The 20,632-nt window shown below is 39.3% G+C and overlaps 1 protein-coding gene across 5 annotated transcripts in view; it reads right to left on the bottom strand.

Annotated features, from left to right (window-relative positions):
* Positions 1–448: 448 nt before the first annotated feature.
* Positions 449–20,632, bottom strand: part of strip1 (striatin interacting protein 1) — a 58,256-nt gene continuing 38,072 nt past the window's right edge. For 3 of the 5 annotated variants that reach the window (XM_076268850.1, XM_076268846.1, XM_076268851.1), the window contains exons 14-21: positions 17,466–17,540; positions 17,026–17,123; positions 15,092–15,218; positions 13,812–13,912; positions 13,611–13,677; positions 10,104–10,208; positions 8,601–8,805; positions 449–1,750 (exon numbers count right to left, since the gene is read on the bottom strand). In XM_076268850.1, coding sequence (XP_076124965.1) covers positions 1,500–1,750; positions 8,601–8,805; positions 10,104–10,208; positions 13,611–13,677; positions 13,812–13,912; positions 15,092–15,218; positions 17,026–17,123; positions 17,466–17,540 — 1,029 coding nt within the window. In that variant the 3' untranslated portion in view covers positions 449–1,499. The remainder of the gene's footprint in view (positions 1,751–8,600; positions 8,806–10,103; positions 10,209–13,610; positions 13,678–13,811; positions 13,913–15,091; positions 15,219–17,025; positions 17,124–17,465; positions 17,541–20,632) is intronic. The other 2 variants (XM_076268848.1, XM_076268849.1) reach the window with 2 other exon arrangements.

Raw genomic sequence — 20,632 nt, 5'->3', positions numbered from 1 at the left:
TGTGTACCGTTACACCCCTAATATATATATATATATATATATATATATATATATATATATATATATATATATATATATATATATATATATATATACATACATATATATATACATACATACATACATACATACACACACACACACACACACACACTTTTTTTCTTTTTCTTGCCTGCTTTGTGTACAAAATAGGCCTATTTTGACGTCTAAATGAGCACAATTGGGCATGGCCATCACAGCTTTCATAAGGAGAGGAGTCCCAAATTAACTTCTACAAGACAGTGTGTCTGTAACTGATGTGAGATGTAACCACTGAAGGTTTTAGTAAAAACAACTTACTGTAAGGTGGCAATATCACCACAAAATATTTGCCAGGAATGCTTTTCCAAGAAATAAAATTCAGTATTTCTTCTGCTCAATACAATGAGACATTATTTATGGTACAGCATTTAGTTCAAGAACATTTGTTTATTTGGAGTTTATACTATAAGAGAAACAATGGAGGTAAGACACAAACCATGATAAATAGCAATTAGAATATTGATTTCTTTAGTAACATACATTTTTAAAGATTCCTTTAAAAATCGGGCCAGATGTATAAAAACAGGTTACAATGCAATGTATGATATAATCACAGATGTGAGGGAAGAGGATACTAAATCCCTTTTGTTTAAGGTTTTTTCTATTTTTATCTTTACTTTTTGGGGTCCTTGTCAAATAATAGGAGACACCTGTATACCCTCAACCTCTTTATAAACTAGCGTTAAAAAAAAAAAAAAAAAGTTCAACAGTTCTGAGGTAGTAATCTAACCCCGAACTATCTTTCTCAAACCATTTCAACTTAGAATACCAGACAAATACCCAGACCCAGGGACATATATTCAGGAATACACACCAAAAGCCTGTCCCAAAAAAGCAAGCACACAAAAACAACCTAAAACAAAACTTGTTACACATGAGTCCCCATCTTCAGGAAGTTGGGACACTATATGTGTGTATATGAGAAAGGTCCATGTAAATTCGTCTTTAGCAGCACCTCCACATAACCAGTACAAAAGCACACAGTACAGAAAGGCCGTTTTAGACCAGGATACAAGTTAGAAGTTGGAAGGATAAGAGACTATCAGAAGAAAGACTGCTCCTACAAAACTACTAGTGGGCATGGTCCAGTATGGTGGGTTGTGTTCCAGGATCTTTATCCTAGACCACACCCACACTTCACCAGTATTTGGGAATGTACCAGAGCACTCACAGTGTAGTGTGCCCCTTAAAAATAAGACAAGTAAAATGATTAATTATCAGCATAGATCATTTGACAAACACTACTGTTAGCAATACGGTTACACAGCAATGTTAAATTAAAATGCCCAAGCAAGTTTTTATTTTTTTAAGTAGCCAAGTCATGCTGGCTTTTAGACTGATTTTCAAATTGTTGCTATTGTTTCCATTTTCAGTCTACCGTGAGTATTTTGTAAGGACGCTCACCCACAGCCCCATCTTCACTGAAGGAGCTCTTCCCAGGAAATAGGCTTAGAAAACACCTCTCGCTCAAGCCAGAGGTCATAGTTCATCTGAAAATCCTCTGGCAAGTCCACACGCTGTCCAAGCACACTTTGCAGACAGTTGTCCACAGGCAAGTAGTCAGGGTTGGCCTTGTTCTTGTCATAGCGGCGGCTGTTAAATCGTTCAATATTAGCACGCAGTGCACACTCCTCTGCTTGAAAGTCCCATGGCCGTGCATCCAGGTCTGCTGTCAAGGAAAGGGATATTAATCAGGATGTAATAAAAAAAAAACTCCTCAGCACACACATTTAATCCAAACCTTCATAATCGCAAGGACTGTTGTTGCTAAATTGCTATTAAATCCGATCAGCATTATTAGCACGCTGCAAAAATTTGTTCAAAGCTGTTGCATTCAAGTTGACTACTAAGTTCTTATCGTCTTAATCCCAATGGAATGGAAACAGACTGAAAAGGGCCTGTCCCAAGGAGAAAAAGCATCCCTTTGAAACTTAAACACACACATACCTGTCAACATTTAGCTTTCCAAAAACGGAAGTTAATTTGTTTTGGGGGAGGGGGGGGGGGGGGTCAGTGTTTGTACCGGATCAGTGTTTGCATATTTAACATGTTTCATACACGTGTTTCAACACTGCATTTCGGTCGTTGCTTTTACCTTACCGAAAGCCTAAGCTTTCACTTTTGAATGAAGGAAGTTCCTAGCCTGGCTAGCGCCACCACTTCTCAATGAGACGTGGTCTGGGAACCAAACGTTAATTTTCTCGTATTTGAAAAAAATGCTCAGATCTGTTTATTGGGTGCCACGGATGTCTATCAAATGCGTCTGTGCATAGCTCAACATCGTCTTGCTTTCCCCCTTGTTCTGTGATTGGTCTCCTATCTCAGGCGAAAATTTGCTCCATGGTCTCCAGGCTGCCTTAGCAGCGTGAATCAAATCGCGCGCAAGGCAGCATGGGAACACCCAGGCTAGGAAGTTCCAGTCCTTGCGTAGTGATATGAAATACCTGAATTAGTTTTTTCAGAGGTCCTTTCCTCGGAAATAATGACCGCTAGAACTTTGGGGTGTGGAACTCTCTTCCACGCACCCCATATACACTACCCTCCCCCCCCCCCCACACACACACAATTGACCGATCCCAAGCCCCGCCCCGTTTTACTATGTCACAATGAGGACTTCGGAGGACCTCGGTCAATTTTGAATTTTCTAGTGTCCATTCTGTATGACAATACGCCGGTTATGCGAATGCTATAATGCTTCTTTTGCGAGTAGCCTAAGTAACTAAATAACTAAAGAGCTCAAAAAGGTTCAAATATATGCCTGGGGTATTTGTAGAAGTGACATCCGATATCCTGACCGTGTGAAACGTTAACACACATAGGCCTAACTTTGCACAACTTTGGATAGGCTGCTACTTTTCAGTAAAGAAATCTGAGTGTGTACGGAAATGTTCCCTTTGTGTTCATAACTACACACAAAAACATAACTAAACCTGGTTTCCACTGTTGAAACGGCAACATAAGCCTACGCAAAAAAGTATAGCCTACCTACCTTGCAGGAACTGAACTCGCACACTCATACGATTGGAAGACGCAAATAGGCTACAGACACCTTCAATCACGTATCGCCTTACACACAACAAGAATAGGCTATAGCTTGTAGGCACAGGCTAACTTGCCATGTTTAACTTGGGATAGAAGACTGTTCACAGAAATAAGCTAACGAATATTTTTTTCAACAAACGCAATAGGCTAATAGCCTACTGCGATGCATTTGATGGCTGAACGAGATAGCTTAATGTCTTCTAAAGATCAAATCATGTGCCGATTCAAAACTATGCCTTGCTGTATAGGCTATGCAGTCTCGAAATCGCCAATATTAGGGCTACTACATTGCCCACATTTAAATTAAGTACAGCCTAAGCGGGCACTGATGAAGTCTAGTGCAAGACAAATCACGTATGCAATTGCTCTTGATAGCGTCTGCCTGCCATGCAGATATGTCGTGCGTGGGGTTTAAACTCGGATAGATCTAGTGGTTTCTTTTCAATACACTTGTATCATGTTTATTTGAACTCTACCTTCTAAAGCAGCCATTCAAAATAAGTAGGCAATCGGCCTACAGAAGCGAAGCTATATCCACCTCCCCAACATGAGCTGCTTATGCTAGTCAATATGCCCAAGTTGCGTGGGAACTTTGGATCTGCAGCACTTGGTCCCGTCTTCAATTAATCCTCGAAATATGGTTAGATTTTGTTAGGGACACGTCAACACCATATCTTTGCACAGACCTGTTTATTGAATCAGAGTCACATCTGTAGCAAATAAGGTAAACTACCTGCTCGTGATAACGTGCTTATCCCCAGTTAACATGTATCCCATTAAGATCCGTAACACCGGATTGGTGGACATTGTGAATGTGTCCTTCCGCATACTGAAGGCCTTTCTGGCCTCTGTTTTTTGAATATATCAATATTACTTGACGCCCAGAAATCGAGCATACACTTGCACTCGGCTAAATGGGGGTGCTGCGTCCCCATGTTGAACACGCGTTCTCGCACACTTTCCTGCAAACTTGTCCGACTTAGCAACAGTAACTATGGGACTGACAATGGGAGGAGGGGCTTGGGATCGGTCAATTACACTATACCACCCAAACACACACCATACCCACAGCCCCCCAATACACACACACACCATTTCATCACCCCCCCACCCAAACACACAACATATCCCCTCCCCACACAGACACTAGGGCTGTCAATCTTCCTCCATAATCTCATTCGAAATTCATTCATTATTATTTTTAATAATCGATTTATATTCAAATATTTAATGCTCAAATTTTGCCTATAATTAATATTTCATATGCATCTCTATACATTGTATAAACGGGCTTATGCATTGCCAATACCACTATAAATCCGTGGTTGACTTGTTATATTGAACAAAAGCTCAGTCTACCAACGATATCTGTGCAACTTGAGTGGTTTCAGTTTCTTTTGTGCAGACGCGCAAACACACTGAATGAACGCTCATACATACTCATGTATGCCTCTATGTTTGATGACGCCAAATTAACAAGTATTTCCTGATTGGGGAAAAGTTTACTTTCTTTTTTTCTATCAGCCTGCGATTCCACGAACCATCATGACTATCAGAGAAGTGACAAAAGCACTGGACATAGAGGAGGGACGCAAAAATTCTGTAGGCCAATTCTTGCCTGTTTTAGGTGCAGTTCCTCGCCTTTGGATTGTTTACCTACCTAGCTTGTCAGGGTGTAGCGTTATCAGTTGTGCACTCAGGCTGCTCTTTGTTGAGTGATATTTCATTTGGGCCTTAGCCTACGGGTCATTCCACGTCAATTCAACCAGGGCCCACGCACTTAGGTCTCAAAAAATTCTGAAAAAATTACCAGGTGTACCTATGTTACCCAGGAGACACACTGTAAAATTACTCTTATGTAAGATCAATACTTTCCAAGATACAGCCAGTTTTACAGGGGGAGGGGGGTGTCGATTTTGTTCGGCCTCTTTTTTTTGTCAAAGTTCACAAGCCCACAGCGCAAGAACTAAACCATGTAGGGGGCTCAAATTTTGCATGCTGGTACATAAATAGGAATAGTATGTAGCAAAATCGTCACGTTTGGTCTGGATAATCCTGCATGGTCATAGCTGTCCCTCAAAGTTGATACAAATTTTATTGGAGTTTTTGGCTGGGCTCTGTTTAAGCCTTCAGAAGACATATTTGTACTCAACATAGGCTCTTGATTTATTTTCCTTACTGAGATAAGTAGAAACACTCTCACAAAAAACAATGAACAGAAAATAAATTCCTTCAGGGTCTGAACAGCAGACCTTTTGGTTCTCATTTTCAGAGCACCTAAACACCTTGTGGGAGTATACAAAGATTTTTTAAATATTTTTTTCTTTATTCTCCATGATCTTTTCTTTTTAAAAACACCAATTTGACTTGTCTTATGCAAATCTTTCTTTTTCACTTTCCACCCTGAACATGGGCAAAATGCACCATTGACATCAATATGTTTTGCATGGGCGGTATACCGGTTCACACCGTATACAGGTGTATATTTTCGTTATGATATGAATTTTTAATATACCACCATACCGGTGTATTTGATTACACAACGTTTGGAACGCTGCGCCGCGCGACAGTGTTTCAGACGGGACTTTTTTCACAAGCACACGCATGGTGCGACTGCGAGGCATGGTGAGGGTAAACACCTTAAGTTTTTCCCCTAAAGTATGACCCTTAAAGCCCGTGTTGCAGGGTTCATTTTCCAACTAATTTGCACAATTTGCTTGTTGGTAATAAACATTTAAACTGTTATCCATTGTATTTGATGTTGTTGGGTATCACAAAACGGAATAAAATATACGAAAAAGCAGGTACTATTTCACAGCGTTTGAAGTGATTCTCCTTTCCCCCACAATGCATTGCATTACGTCACCTTGGGGAGGCTACAGACCAAAGCCCACCTTGAGACCCTTGAGAGTAACGAGAGAAGAGTAAAGAGAGACGAGTAAGGGATTGTTCAGCAGTAGATAGCGCAGATTATAGATAAATAGATAGTCTATAGATAGCCTAGATATGTATATAGACAGGTAGATAGATAGCTAGATAGATCATATCTTATGCTGGTCACGGGGGAGCTCCTTGACCAGCGGCCAAAATGCACTCGCTTCCCTAGTTACTGCAGCTCTCCACCACAGTTTCCATCGGGACGGCACAGCCCACAGAAGCACCTGCAAAACTGCGACTTGCCCATATTATCTCCCTCTTTGGTAAGCCGTACCCTGACGAATCAATCACGAGCAGTAGTTATCGAAAATATTTATGCTGAAGACACGACCAGCCTAATCGGCGGCGGCTAGAAGCTAAGTTTGCAACAACAGGGGTGGCTCACAGGTGGGACTGGAAAGTTAGCCCATAGCTAGCTATCATGATGCTTTATATTCTGATCTTCTGACTAAGTTAGCCCGGTAGCCTACTTATCTGAACTAATGACATGATCACTATCACTAGATATAAAGAAAATGTTGACTTTCACTCGGTGCTGTTCACTGACAGTAACAAAAAAAGTGTCGTAACATTATAAGCATAATGCATTGAACTGAATAGGTGCATTATGTAGCCTCATAATGAGGCCTCTCAAATTCAGAAAATTGCATTAAACTAAAATCGGAAGATATTGTTATCTTTGTTAGACCATAGGGTTGTTGTCATATAAATGCTGTAACGAAATTCGAAGTCTAAATATACAAACTTTATGTTGAAAGTGTAACCGCGACCGTTTCCCATAGGAATGAATGTAAAACATACCCTCCAAAACGAGACCTCCTGAAATTCAGAAAAAATTACTAAATTGATATCAGGCACCGTTATTACCATTAGTAGATCATAGGGTAGCTATGATATAAATGCTGTGACGAAATTCGAAGTGTAAATATACAAACTATGTTGAAAGTGTAACCACGATGTCCATTGAAATGCACTGAAATGAATGAAGCGCAGATCATGTAGTCCCCAAAGTGACGTCATCACCGAATTGCGTAAAAAACCCCCGCTAATGCTAAAAACAACAAAAACTGGCATTTAACACCATTTGGAGACATTTTTAAAAATGATATACATATATTGAGTGCTTTATGTACCCATTAATCAACAGTGGTTTTTAACCTGCAACACAGGCTTTAAGGCTTTATTTAAGGGTGTTGCACAGAATACCTTAAATTGTTTCTTTAGTTAAGGAAAAACGTTAAGGGATACTGCATTGAAAGGGATTTACAGTCACGAAAATTCTATTGAGATTGTTCAACAGCTGTAACTAGCTGGCTAGTAGGTTATGTCGTTAGTTAGCAACCCACTGAACACAGTGAAGTTTAATGATCTTATCATTCATCTCACCTTAAGAATTCGCTGAAATTATCCAGGTAGCAAGTAAAGCATGTTATAGACATGAACTGAGCAATACTAGCCGGCTAGTTAGAAATGATCCTGACTGTCATCAGTGCACCAAAACAAACTTTTTTGTTAATGTTTTGCCTAGCGAACCGAACCGAAGCTCATGGCAGGCTAACAAGACATCCACATCCACATGAAGGTAACGTTAGCCTACCACTAACGTCATGTAAACCACACAATAACAATAAGGCATGTTTCTGATAGTCCTATTTGACAAAGTAAGCATATTAGCAGAGAGGTTTAATTTTAAATTGTATACTTTTCAAAAAAGTATGCAATTAAAAGTAGTAGTTGCACTACTTTTTGTATTGGTTTTATACAAGATGTTTGTGAAATTTGCACAGTAAAAGTTCTGTATTTTGACTGCAATTGTCTGATTAGATTCTTCATTAGAATTATGAGTGGCTCTTTGTAAACAGCATCATTTTCTGGGGCCATGCAAAACTGCATTACCACTAGTGTGGAGTTATTCTACATCATGACAGTAAAATAGACCATCAGTCAATGTACTGCAGCAATTCCTCTCTCAACCTGTAGAAAATGCTCTGAACATCTGATTATGCATGAAAAAAAAATACCGTCATATACAGTGAAACCGTAAGAAGTTTGAAAAATACCGTGATATACATTTTTGGTCATACCGCCCAGCACTAGGCCAAGGTAACTTTATCAGGATGCATTTACCTAAAACCCAATTGAACAAGGGGAGGGGGGGGGTCCCCATTTAATCATACGAGTTTACAGAACTCACCGTTGCCATACGCCCAGTCATCGTTGAGCCTGTGCAAAACTGCATTACCACTAGTGTGGAGTTATTCTACATCATGACAGTAAAATAGACCATCAGTCAATGTACTGCAGCAATTCCTCTCTCAACCTGTAGAAAATGCTCTGAACATCTGATTATGCATGAAAAAAAAATACCGTCATATACAGTGAAACCGTAAGAAGTTTGAAAAATACCGTGATATACATTTTTGGTCATACCGCCCAGCACTAGGCCAAGGTAACTTTATCAGGATGCATATACCTAAAACCCAATTGAACAAGGGGAGGGGGGGGGTCCCCATTTAATCATACGAGTTTACAGAACTCACCGTTGCCATACGCCCAGTCATCGTTGAGCCTGTGCCGAACTTTCTGGTAGATGGCTGACATTGTCTTCATGTTGCTTTTCCTCCACTGGCGACCCAAGTATTTAGTTTGCACTTTAAGAAGCTTGAGGACATACAGCTGCATCATGGCCTGCTTCACTTTCAGAGCCCTCTTCAAAATAGGAGCAGACTTAAACACCACCAGCATCTGAAACAAGCATAACAATTCATAGATCAAGGATTAATTTTATTACTTGTCCAAAAACCCAAATTTCTTGCCCAACTATAATGATACACCTATAGTTCAATTTCAACTCATAGAACTGCTCAGAGAAAATAGTGCACATTTAGAGATAAACGGTAATCTTAATTATCAGTGAGCAAGTAACCCCTCAGACTACACTCTATTCCACATATTTTGTATATATACACACACAGTATCTCACAAACGTGAGTACCGTAAATCTTCAAATTATGGCCGGGATTCTATGTATAGACGGGCCTCGGTTAATAGCCGGGTCGTGCTCGATTCAGACAAATAAAGGCCAGCCCCCAAATACAAGCCAGGGTAATAATTGCCTACAAGTAGGGCTATCAGTCCACGAGCACTAGAAGACATTGTTTCGATTTAACTCAATGAAAGAAAATAGCTCTTCTTAATATTTTGGTTGTTTTAATAGGTTTAATATTGGTTTAATATATGGAGCTAAATTTGTCTCAATAATATTTGTATGCGCAGAGGGGGATCCACAAATATTTCTTGATTTGCATGTGTTTTGATATCTACAGATAAAAAAAAAAATCATATTTGTAACTCGTATATTGATTTTTACAAATATAGATGTGCATTTGTAAATAAAATGCCATTTGTAAAACCGAAAATTTCATTTGTGGATCACCAGCACACGCATTCTTCGCTTTCCAAAGTTACGTGTTTTTGAGACGTTCTTCGCATGAAAGTCACACAAATCCACACATAAAAAAAAACATATTTGTAACTTGTAAATTGGTTTTCACAATGTAGATGTGTATTTGTAAATGAAATGGCATTTGTAAAACTGAAAATTGCCTTTGTGAAATCTAATTTTGCATTTGCAAACTAAATGGTAGTTCACTAGTTCACATTCCGTAATTTGCAAACAGATATAATAGCATAATAGAAAAGCATGTTTGGCGAAGTCTCTGGCCAGGGTCCTGAAGTGATTTGCGGGATCGTGCAGGAGTCAACTGCGCAGGCAGGAGTCGTCCAGGATTCCGCCATCCACCCCCTTATTCTTGAACTATGGAAGACGGGAGGCGTAAGGGGAGGTGGTGGGTTGCAAGCGGAGTGACGCCGATGCTGCAACTTCGGCAGATAGAGGCAGACTGCGAATAAGTAACCTGTCTGATTGAAGGAGGCGTGGCAAATTCCAGCCAAATTCTAGCCAAACCAAATCGTTATTGAGGGCCCCGACACAAAACCAACAGTCCACCACTAATGACTACAATGTAAAGTGGCTCTTATACCATGGTCCTGGAGTGCTTCCACTTTGTGAGCTTGTTGAGAATCCTCAACAGGTTGATACAGGAGAACAGGTTCCTCCAGCAGAATTGATTGTTTTCTCCAGCTTCCTGTAATGGTAGAATGAAAACACTAATACTTGATATTATGTCTTAGTTTAAATGCATCTTTAACACTGGCATGCATGGGGGGGGGGGGGGGTTTCTGATATCTGAATGAGGCCTCTCACAACAAGATGCCTTAAATATGTTGGTTATGTCATATTTGTAAATTTCAATCTGTCTATTTCTTCCAACAAAACCCACCAGAAGTCATTATTTAAGGGATTATTTGTGACCCTGCAAGGCAAAACCAGTCGCTTTGGTAAAATTTACAAAATTAAGTTATTGCACTCACACAAACGGCCATAAACTAAGCTTTCCAACGTGTTTCCAAATATGTATATCGAGGGTATTGCAAAAATTATCGCTAAGATAACCGCATCCAAAGTTGGTATGGTTCTCCTGTCACGATATGCCAGAAGAGGAGAAAATCACCTTTTTAAGTAAATGGTCACGTGCGATAGTGTGAGGGCCAGTGTTGGGAGTAATGCGTTACAAAAGTAATGTAATTACTGTAATGTATTGCTGTTTGCGGTAACGCGGTAATGTAAGGCATTACCAAAAAAAAATTGGGTAATATTTACTCGGTACAAACTTCAGTAACGCGCGTTACAATGCATTTTAACCCAAAATTAAGCGCTTGTTTTGCTTTGATACATATTCACAAACACCACCGCGAGAACAACAGACGAGAAAAAATCCGCGCAAAATAGTAGAACGTATCTCCTGATACTGGTTGAAGATGACTGTGGCTGCAGCAGACTCAAAGTCGGACTCTATTTGCGGGATGGACATAAGCCTACGCTCATTATTTTTAGCTTGTCAGAGACAAGGATATGAAGAACATAATAGTTAGTGCACTTTGTGTGCGAAACCAAAAGATCTCACTATGCCTCGCGAAATAGCACAAGTAATTTAATGAAACATCTAAAGTGGTGCCACGCTAATCTTTTTTATTCTTGATAAAACACAAACTATGTTCTTCTAGTGCATGACAGCTTTGAGCTGTGAACTTGAATTAAAGAGAATAAAGGGATAGAAATGCAGAAAAAGATTGTGTAGCCTGGCAGTGCCACCGCTCCCACCACGCGCATCACGCACTTTGCGTAGGGCACCAAAGGACAGAGGGGGCACCCAAATGTAACCAATGAATAGTAGCTTTACTGCAAACTGCGTTTCACTCTTCATCAATAACGTTTACAATGTCAGAATGCACTAACACCATGGTACATACTTTTTGGGTTCTCTCAATCTCCACCACGTAGTACTAGTAGAATGGAATTGGTGGGTCTTCAATAATTCGTTTCCCAAGCATTTAGGCTACATGAAGCACATGATATGCCAAGTCGACAAAAAATCCATTCAGATAGCTAGGTGGATACCAGGCTCATAATTCACTTTTATTTGCAAAACGAAATGTGAAGCAACATGTCATTGCATACTTTCCAGAGCAAACTCAACAAACAAGGCTTGTAAACAAGAGCTGACAAAAGGGCATTATGAGAACGTAAAGATCAATGCTCTTAAAGTGACCGTGCACCATTTATAAGAAAACAGCATTTCTTCAGAAATTAATGTTAAAAAACACACAGTAATGGTCTGTATAATAGGCCTTTTATTTTACTTTAGGTGTTTGAGTTACCATTTAAATGTCACTCACTCAAAGCCACTCACTTAGGGCACCGAAATGGCCAGTAGGCCACCATCTTGACATGTCTTTATTAAGCTTTGATTTACAATAGGCTCTCTATTGAGCAGGCCTAGGCCTTAAAGTTACAGTATTTATATCACAATTTACCAGACTTTGACCTTTTGTCGGTTTTTAACAAAATTCTGACTATGATTGTTCCTTGTTTTGCATCATGAGCACTGCGCCTATTGCATTCTTACTGTATGTTGTTAGCCTTAAGCCTAGCTCAGTCATTATGCTATACCACATCTCCCTCCATTGGAAGAGCAATGAGCTGCATTGAGCGTAATAAACTGCATTTAGAATGGCAAATCCATATTTCTAGATATTTTGGTCAAAGTAACTTAAAAGTAATGCAATAGTAGTGTAATGCCTTACAATTCAGAGACAGTAATATTATAATGTAACAAATTACTTTGAAATGACAGTAATAAGTAATGCATAGTACATTACGATTTTGAAGTAACTTGCCCAACACTGGTGAGGGCACAGCTATTATTAGCCTTACGGTAGTGTGACTTTGAAGCGGATGACTGACTATGCAGTTTCAACCGTGCAATGAGTCCTTTTCTGCCCCCTAGTTCAGGGGTTTTTAACTGATTGGGAACCAGGGACCATCAATCTGACTAATTAACACCAGGACCACCACTGAATAAAAATGCTGATTCCCACATTGCAACTATATTACTGAATCCATGGTCAGGGACCACCAGCAATGTCCTCATGGACCACTGGTTGAAAACCCCTGCCCTAGTTAATACCTGGGACTGTCATAAGGTGTCACTATAGAATATAATTAATTTATTTCGGGGGAAGTAAGGGGAGAGGAAGTTCTGTGTACACAGATTGTGTAGCCTAGCCTACTTTTAAAATGCACTAGCCTACTTCAATGGAAAACTTCTCCTGGTCCCTAAAATGACGCCAGGATATTTCTAAAAGTTTGTGCTTTTGACCGTTCGTGCCCTGAAAGGCAAGTCTTTCACATTCATATTTGTATTCATATTCATTACATCTGCCAAGAACGATAGAGCTGACACATTGAGTAACGAGTAATGAGTAGCCTAATGAGTAAATTAGCTCTACCATACCCTACTGTAAAACCTTATAGTGGTGTGGACAAAGGGAATGACTGCTAATGTGTTGAATCTTCACCTAAATAAAGTAAGGGTTTAACAGTCAAAACGTATGTTTATCCGTCAAATTTGTTCACAATATGAAAGTGTAGACTGTATACTGTCGAATTATGCGAAAACGTGAAATTCGACATTTTAATTCGGCATTTGTTTATTATGGATTTTCTTAAAATAGCACCGTGCGCAAAACGACTGGTTTCACCTTGCAGGGTCACATTTTACATTTATTATTTATTATTTTACATAGCTTAGTTGAATTACAAACTTTCTGAGGAGGGCCCTCTTCATTTATGTGTCCAGGGCACAGTGGCTCATACTTGATACATCATAGCTTTTTGTGTGAGGTTGGGGCCCCATGTCATGACATAGGTGCCCTTTTTGTTTATTTCACCCCTGCCCTTCAAGAAGTCTGTGCATGCCAGTAATCTTGAATATGTATGAATGGTGTGTGTGTGTGTGTGTGTGTGTGTGTGTGTTTATGTGTGATGTCAAAGACAATGACAGGAAATGTGTACATTTATGAGAAAGTGCAAGGAAGTGACAGACTAAGGGACAGGGTTTGTGAGAATAACAAAACAAGCAACTTACTAAACTTTCAGCAGTGAGCTCTGGAAGTTCATGCACCACACAGTAGGGGAAGTCTAACACTGATATACTGAAAGACAGATGGCGGTGGTAGTCAGATTTAATAACACAGGCAATGTAAAAGGTCTTTATTCAGTTGACATCTCAGGCTATGAGACCATTTAAGCTATAGAAGTTATTTTTAGCTAAGACCAATGACCCAACCTGTTCTTGGCAGTGATGTAAGACATGATGTTCTGATTGAAGAACTTCAGGATTAGAGGAATACAGTTGGCAAAGACCAAATGCTGAGCCATGTACTCAAACTGGGGGGGGGGGGGGGGGGGACACAATAAAAAGTCACACAGGTGAATAACAGTTCAGATTGAGAATATTTGTCAAAGATACAACACTGTATTTTGCAAGTAAGTATAATTAGCAAAGTTACCCCAACATTGTCTGTAGTGCCGGGCAGTACCTACCTCCGTGAAGGTGGCTCCCCATGTCATCCAAAACATATTTATAGCATTGCTATTCTTTTGTGCTGGTTTGAGCCATAACGATTACCACATTATTTTTATATTAAGAAATGTGTCTTTTAACAGCACAAATTAGCAAAAACATAGTACAAACAATTGAGACTTTTGTGGGGAGATTTAGACAGGTATGGGGGGCTGAGTGACATCACTGGCCAAAAAAACAAACAACTGCTCTACCTCATCTATTTTTATAACAGGGTGACTCATTTAACTGGCTCACTAGTACTGCATTGTGTATATGAAGGCTCGGGCCACTCTCTTCTAATGAGTGCATGAGTAGAGAGCATGCAGGTAGGCAAGAAAGTAGGTTGACACTTGACAGCACATCATTATTGCCTGTTTGCACACACATTTTACATATTTCCATGTCAGATGCCCCGCAGAACTGACAGCAGAGGCTAGCATATCCGACATTTAGTTCCCCCGCTCCAGGGAGAAAGTGATCCCCGGCCACCCCACCTCCTTCCCCTTCTCATCTTCTGTATGTTTGAGGACTAGCTTTTCAGCAATAAGCACAGGACGTGTGCAAATATAGGGTGCCTCCCCACTCCCCACACAGTGACATATGATTGATTTGATGAGCGATAGAAAACTGATTAGTGCAAATGAAAGCTAAAAAAAAAATACTCCAACTTTTTTTGTTGCTTCTTTTGCGAGCGCTCGTTTTTTTTTACGAGGATCATTTACGTATCAGAGCAAATTAATTCAAAAGAATTCCATTTTAAAATATTACATTCAGTTTCAAGCTTAGAGATTGAAATGCAAATAGAAAATGTCAGATTAAGTGACACAAGTTTTACTTCTACAAGTTTGCCTGCCTACTTGATAACTGCAAGAATGACCATTCATCTTTTTTAACATGCCACCTTTAGGCACAATAAGCTAAAACACAATAGTAATAGCTGCAAAAAATGCACCTTTGTAACATAATTTGACGTGGTTGACTAAGCTTATTCATCTAGTTACCTGATACACATGGTTCAGTTTGAAGTGTTTGAGAAGTAGCAGAAGGATGGCAGAGATGGCTTTCACAATGATCTCCTTGTGCCGATTCACATCAACCCCAAGCTTCATGCTTTGTAGGACTGTGGTTCTGCAGACACAAAAGACAAATATTATCAGACAAACACATACTGAATACACTATTCATAACCAGTTATCCTGTAACACTTTCAGTAATCAGTTATGATATTACATATCAGCACATGCAAATATCTTCCCATTTTTACCTCTGAGAGATTCTTTTTTACCCAACCATGTTGCCAATTACCCTGATTAGTTGAATATTAAATGAAAGGCTCCTGCAGGCATTTCTCATCATTACACAACTTTTTTCAGCTTTTGCTGCCCCCTTCCCAACTTTTTGAATCATGTTGCTGACATCAATTTGGAATTAAAACGCACTAGTAGTGTCTTAATACTGTTGGCGTTCCTAAAGCCAACAAAAGCTAACTTGCGACGTAACCGTAAAGGATCTAGCCGACATCTTGGGTTTTGCCAGAAACATGAAAACATTTTCACAGGTCACACATTTTATCTGATCTTCACCAAGATTCAGACAATGCCTTATCAGTGCATAACTTTCTGGAAGCCACTGACAAAATCGTTTGCCCATCACAGCCAATCGAAAATGGCAGTGAAGCCACGAAACAGGAAGTGACCTTATATCTCAGCCAATCTTTGGTTGCTAGACATGAAACTTGCAGTGACTTCTTACTGCCATGTCTTTGTAATGCCATGGCAACTCCAGCTTGGCTGCTTGGCCCCCTCAGTGCTGCTTGCAGCAATATTTGATATTGTTTTTAGTATGAAGAGACTTACCTAGCACTTTCTCATTAGATAATTTTAATTTCATTTCTTAAAAGTTTTTTTTATTGATTCTTTATTTCGACCCTCATGTCGGCATCGGTGTCCACAGCACTTTAAAGCACCATTCAGCCGACCAGGAGTTCAGAACTGCAGTGGTGTTCATTATCTCCATGCCTACTGAGGATTCCGGCCTATGTCACTATTCCTTATTGTTCCCATAACAACCAGAATACGGACAACCAGCACATCCGGGAAACTTGTATGTGCTGCACGTACACGCCCCCTTTTAGGGAAAATATGACCGTTTTGATTGAATGGAAAGATATAAGATTAATAACACTTGGTTAGATAAGCAGTCTTTTGCAGTGAAAAGAAGATGGTATATCAAATTTTGTGCAAAGCAGGAGAAAATCCCTTAAGTGTAAATGGGACAGATGGTGGTGACCCATACTAGGGCTGTCACTTTTCTCAAGAAGCAAGTTTGAACCAATTTCAAAAGTCATGCAATTAGTTTACAGCTGAAGCTTTCAGCATTAGGGTGCTAAGGCAACAGTCGAACTCAAAGATAAGTTGTCATAGAGGTGTAATAATTTTATAAAGTTGACAAATCTTTGACCATCTACAGTGCAGAACACAAAATCCACAGGGCTCCTCTGCTTGGCGTTATCTTCTATTTTCGTATAAAAACATATCAATAGCTTAATTTACTGATGGGTCAAGAGGGTATACAAAACTTTCAGAGCACCCACTGTTGGATCAGACGGCAAGAAATACAATTATAAGAAACTGTGCACTACACTGGCACTTCATATTCGAACCATAAAGTACCCATTAATGTTGGAACATTGGTTGAAAAGTGACATCCCTAACCCATACACAAAACACGGGGTCTAAGCAAGATGGTGGAAATAAGTGATTGTTCAAAACTGTGACAACAGCTATAGACCAAAGCTGACCAAATTTGCTTTTGAAACTAGTCCATATTCTGATGTTTTTCATAATGTTTAGACATATTTTTTTGAATACGAGAAGTAGCTGAGGCATTCAATACGTAACCAAACTGTGTACATTCTGGTCAAGAAGTCACTCACGGCATCTCCTCCGGTAGCACATCTGCCAGGATGTTAATGGAGTCTGTTTTAGCTTTAGAAGTGGGAGCTGCTGCAAGCAAAATTTTCAGCAGAGCAATCTGTGGGACATCACAGAATAAACACCATACATTGAAAATAGTGACATCATTAGTAATTCAAGAAAACTTCAAAGATTGAAGAGTGCAGCATAAAATCACATAATGCAGAGCAGGTAATTTTCAACTCTAAGATCATAATCTGTGACTTGTCTTTAGATATGAGGTGGTGTGAGACTGTAGTCTTACAAAACATTTTTCCAAATCTTTTCAGCCTTCTGATGGGTAGCATAACATAGGTGATCTGACTAATTAGCCGATCTACTGGCTGAAGATATATGCTATTTAAAAACCAACACTAAGGTTGGTTTGAGTCCATAACTCAGTGCAAGTATAAGCTTTTACCATATACTGAGGCAGACTGGGAAGAATTCCTTGGTACAGCAACTCAGTGGCACACATGTCAACCTCCTCCTCACCCTATTGGAAAAAATGGATGTATATAAACATGAAGAACATGGTCAATAACAAGAATTAGTTTTGCGATGGATTTTCCATTAATAAGGAGTACATGTGCGTATTTGAAAATGCTAGTGCCCTGTTCATTCTTCTCTGCGTAGAGTTGTATTCCACCCTAGGTTACCAACAGCTCAGTTGTATTCTCAGTTGTCAGATTGTGTTGAACTTAAGCTACTGTAACTTAGGCTGCTGCTCTAATATTTACATTAGTTTACAGATTATTTATTTTGATATTGTGACATGTCCTTGTTTGTGCTTATTTATTCTAGTTGTTCAAAATATTACAATAGAGATGTAGCGGTTATGTCACTAAAACAGACACAAACACACAACAGAATTTTGACCCACTGGCAGGAAAAACGGCGATCTGATCAGTAGCATGCCATCCATATCTGTGGATCCTCCCCCCACCACTTAACCCACAACCAAAACATACTAATGTATGAAGAATAAATTATTTTAGATAAATATACACGTGAGTCACAAAATCAAATGTACTCAAATGTATCTTGACAGATCAAGTGTATCTTCACAGACAGAGAAAAGCAATAACACTGTGTGAAGGGCCTGCGAGGGAGATTGCTACTACAGCAAGTGCTTTCAGTGCAAATATTCAAACTTCCTAACATCTTCTGTCAAATTCATGGCTGATATGTTTGTAGAGCTACAATAAATGAACTCAACTGACAACAGGTAAATCCACAGATTCGGTCATTGAGGCTCTCTATGAAAACTTTGTCTTTCCAAAGTTTATTTTTGTATTCCGGGGTAAAGTAGCCTAATTGCCTAATGTCTTGACAATATAGTTTTTCCAACCGGTTTGCCGTTTAAACTCCAGTTAAAAGACTGGCGCCGCTCTGAACTTTCCTGCCATGACTGGTTTATACCTCAACCACTACATCTCAATTGGCATTTTTACATTCATTGACAATAATAATAAAAATGTACACCACCACCACCATGTGTCAAGCGTTATATCGATACCTCCAGTGTTTTTCTGGTACAGACATTCTTTATCACACTGGTTCCCAAAGACTGGGATACAACCCATACAGGACATTTTATTTGGGTTGCCATAGTCGCGATTCATATCTGCAGTCAGGAAAGCATCAGCAGACACCATTGACTGTTTGTGGTGTTGTTTATGCAACCATCTCAGTACCCCATTCATAGGGCCCATCTCTGCTGAAGGCTATATAGTACCTCTTTCAGTGTAAGTTAGCTATTGCGTCTGCACTATAGGAAGAATAGAGCTGGACAGCAAAAAAACAAACTTGTGGACAGGTGTTCCGCTCACAAACCTGTCTATGAGTTAACTGAAGATGGAGAGGAACCGTGAGGAGCTTGTAGGCGAAAAGGTTCAGTTTAAAAAGTTGCCTGATGTTAAAAGTGATCAATGCTGCCAGTACCACCACACGCATCACCTACTGTGCGTAGGGCACCAAGCGACAGAGGCGGGACCAACATTTAACTCATAAATAGTAGCTTTACTGCAAACTGCTTTTTACACCAATAGCATGTTACATAAAGATGATCCTCTCCATTATGAGCCAATGTTATGCTACTCCATTTAATTGGGAACGCGTCTGAGCGCACATGAGGCAGGTTTCAATCTGGCTTGTCAGTGTTGATAATTGATATCTCGTTTTTAATATAAGAAACTTATAAAAGGAAATAATGAAGGCAACCAAGATGAGATCAGAGATTGCGGAGTTATCCGGTTCCCACTACTGACCAGTTATAAACTGTGAGAGCCAGGGCACTTTGACATAGGCTGCACTCATTGCAATTTGGCAAATGGACAAGAATATGAAGAGCTGTCTTTGCCTTTGTGTAATTAAACTGGTGAGTCTTGAATTCTTCAATAATTTGTTCACATGAAGCACATGTAATGCCGATTCAAATGCATTCCAATCAGCTAGCTAGGTGACTACCAGGCTCATGAATGAAAGCTGTTTATACCACCTTAATATCATGCTTATCATTGTTATTGTGCTACATGTTGCACAAACAATGTTAGAGTTTGTGGACTAGCCATAGGCTATATTTGAATGGGCCTGTTAAAAAAAAAGTTCATTGTGATAATGTGTGAACACAATGTGCTTAAAAGTGACAGTGTCCCATTTATAAATGAGTTAAACAGCATCAAATTGGTAGTATTTCTTAAGAAAAGGAGGCCAAGCAATTATTAATATTTGAAAACAAAATTACTGTGTCATTATTATCATTTAAGTAATATAAAAGTGTTTTACTTTTACCTTTGTGGTTGCTCAATTTAGTGATTTATGTTGTATTTAATATGCCCTTTAAGAAGCTTTAGACTTTAAAGAGAAAATATACTTTTTAATTGCGATTAATCTAGATTAATGAATTATACAATATGAGATGAATTAGTTATTTTTTATCGTTTGACAGCCCTACTATCTATCTATCTGGTACACTATGCCACACAACTTCTTGTGCAGGCCATGGTTCTTTCCAAACTGGACTACTGCCATTCATTTTTAGCCGACCTACCTGCTTGTGTAGTGGAGGGCTGTGTCTGTAAGGATCGCAGCTGCTGGGGTTGGACAGCAGTGTGTGTTATGATTCTGTCTTCTCAAACTGCGACATACGATCGTGTATGTTTGTATCGTGATTTCGGTCGTGGTTAATGTATTGTTACAGCTCTATCGTCCATCTTAATACAGTCGTTGTCAATTACTAAAGTTTTACTACAAGTGGCATTGGGACACTGCAAAAACTGCTTATCTAATAAAATCTAACCAAGTGTTATTAATTTTATATGAAGATCAAAAATTCTAGTTAATATTGTTTTCAGTATAAAGAGACTTACCTAGCTCTTTCTCGTAAAATCATTTGACGTAATTTAAGAAGAGTTTGACTCCTTTTAAGACGTCTTATCCTGAAAACAAGCAAATTTGTCTTGATAAAGACTCCTTAAAATCAGTCAGTCAGTCTTCCTAAATTAAGTCAAAATGATCTTTTGAGAAAGTGCTAGGTAAGTCTCTTCATACTAAAAACAATCCCAAATAGATTGTTTGATCTTAATA

Source organism: Alosa pseudoharengus, unplaced genomic scaffold (genome assembly GCF_046254945.1).
Source record: "Alosa pseudoharengus isolate Yale_2024_CS ecotype anadromous, Long Island Sound unplaced genomic scaffold, YU_APseudo_1.1 YU_APseudo_1.1_scf_5, whole genome shotgun sequence".
Classification (NCBI taxonomy): domain Eukaryota; kingdom Metazoa; phylum Chordata; class Actinopteri; order Clupeiformes; family Clupeidae; genus Alosa; species Alosa pseudoharengus.
The sequence above is the reverse complement of the archived record's forward strand: the minus strand, read 5'-3'. Positions and strand labels throughout refer to the sequence as shown.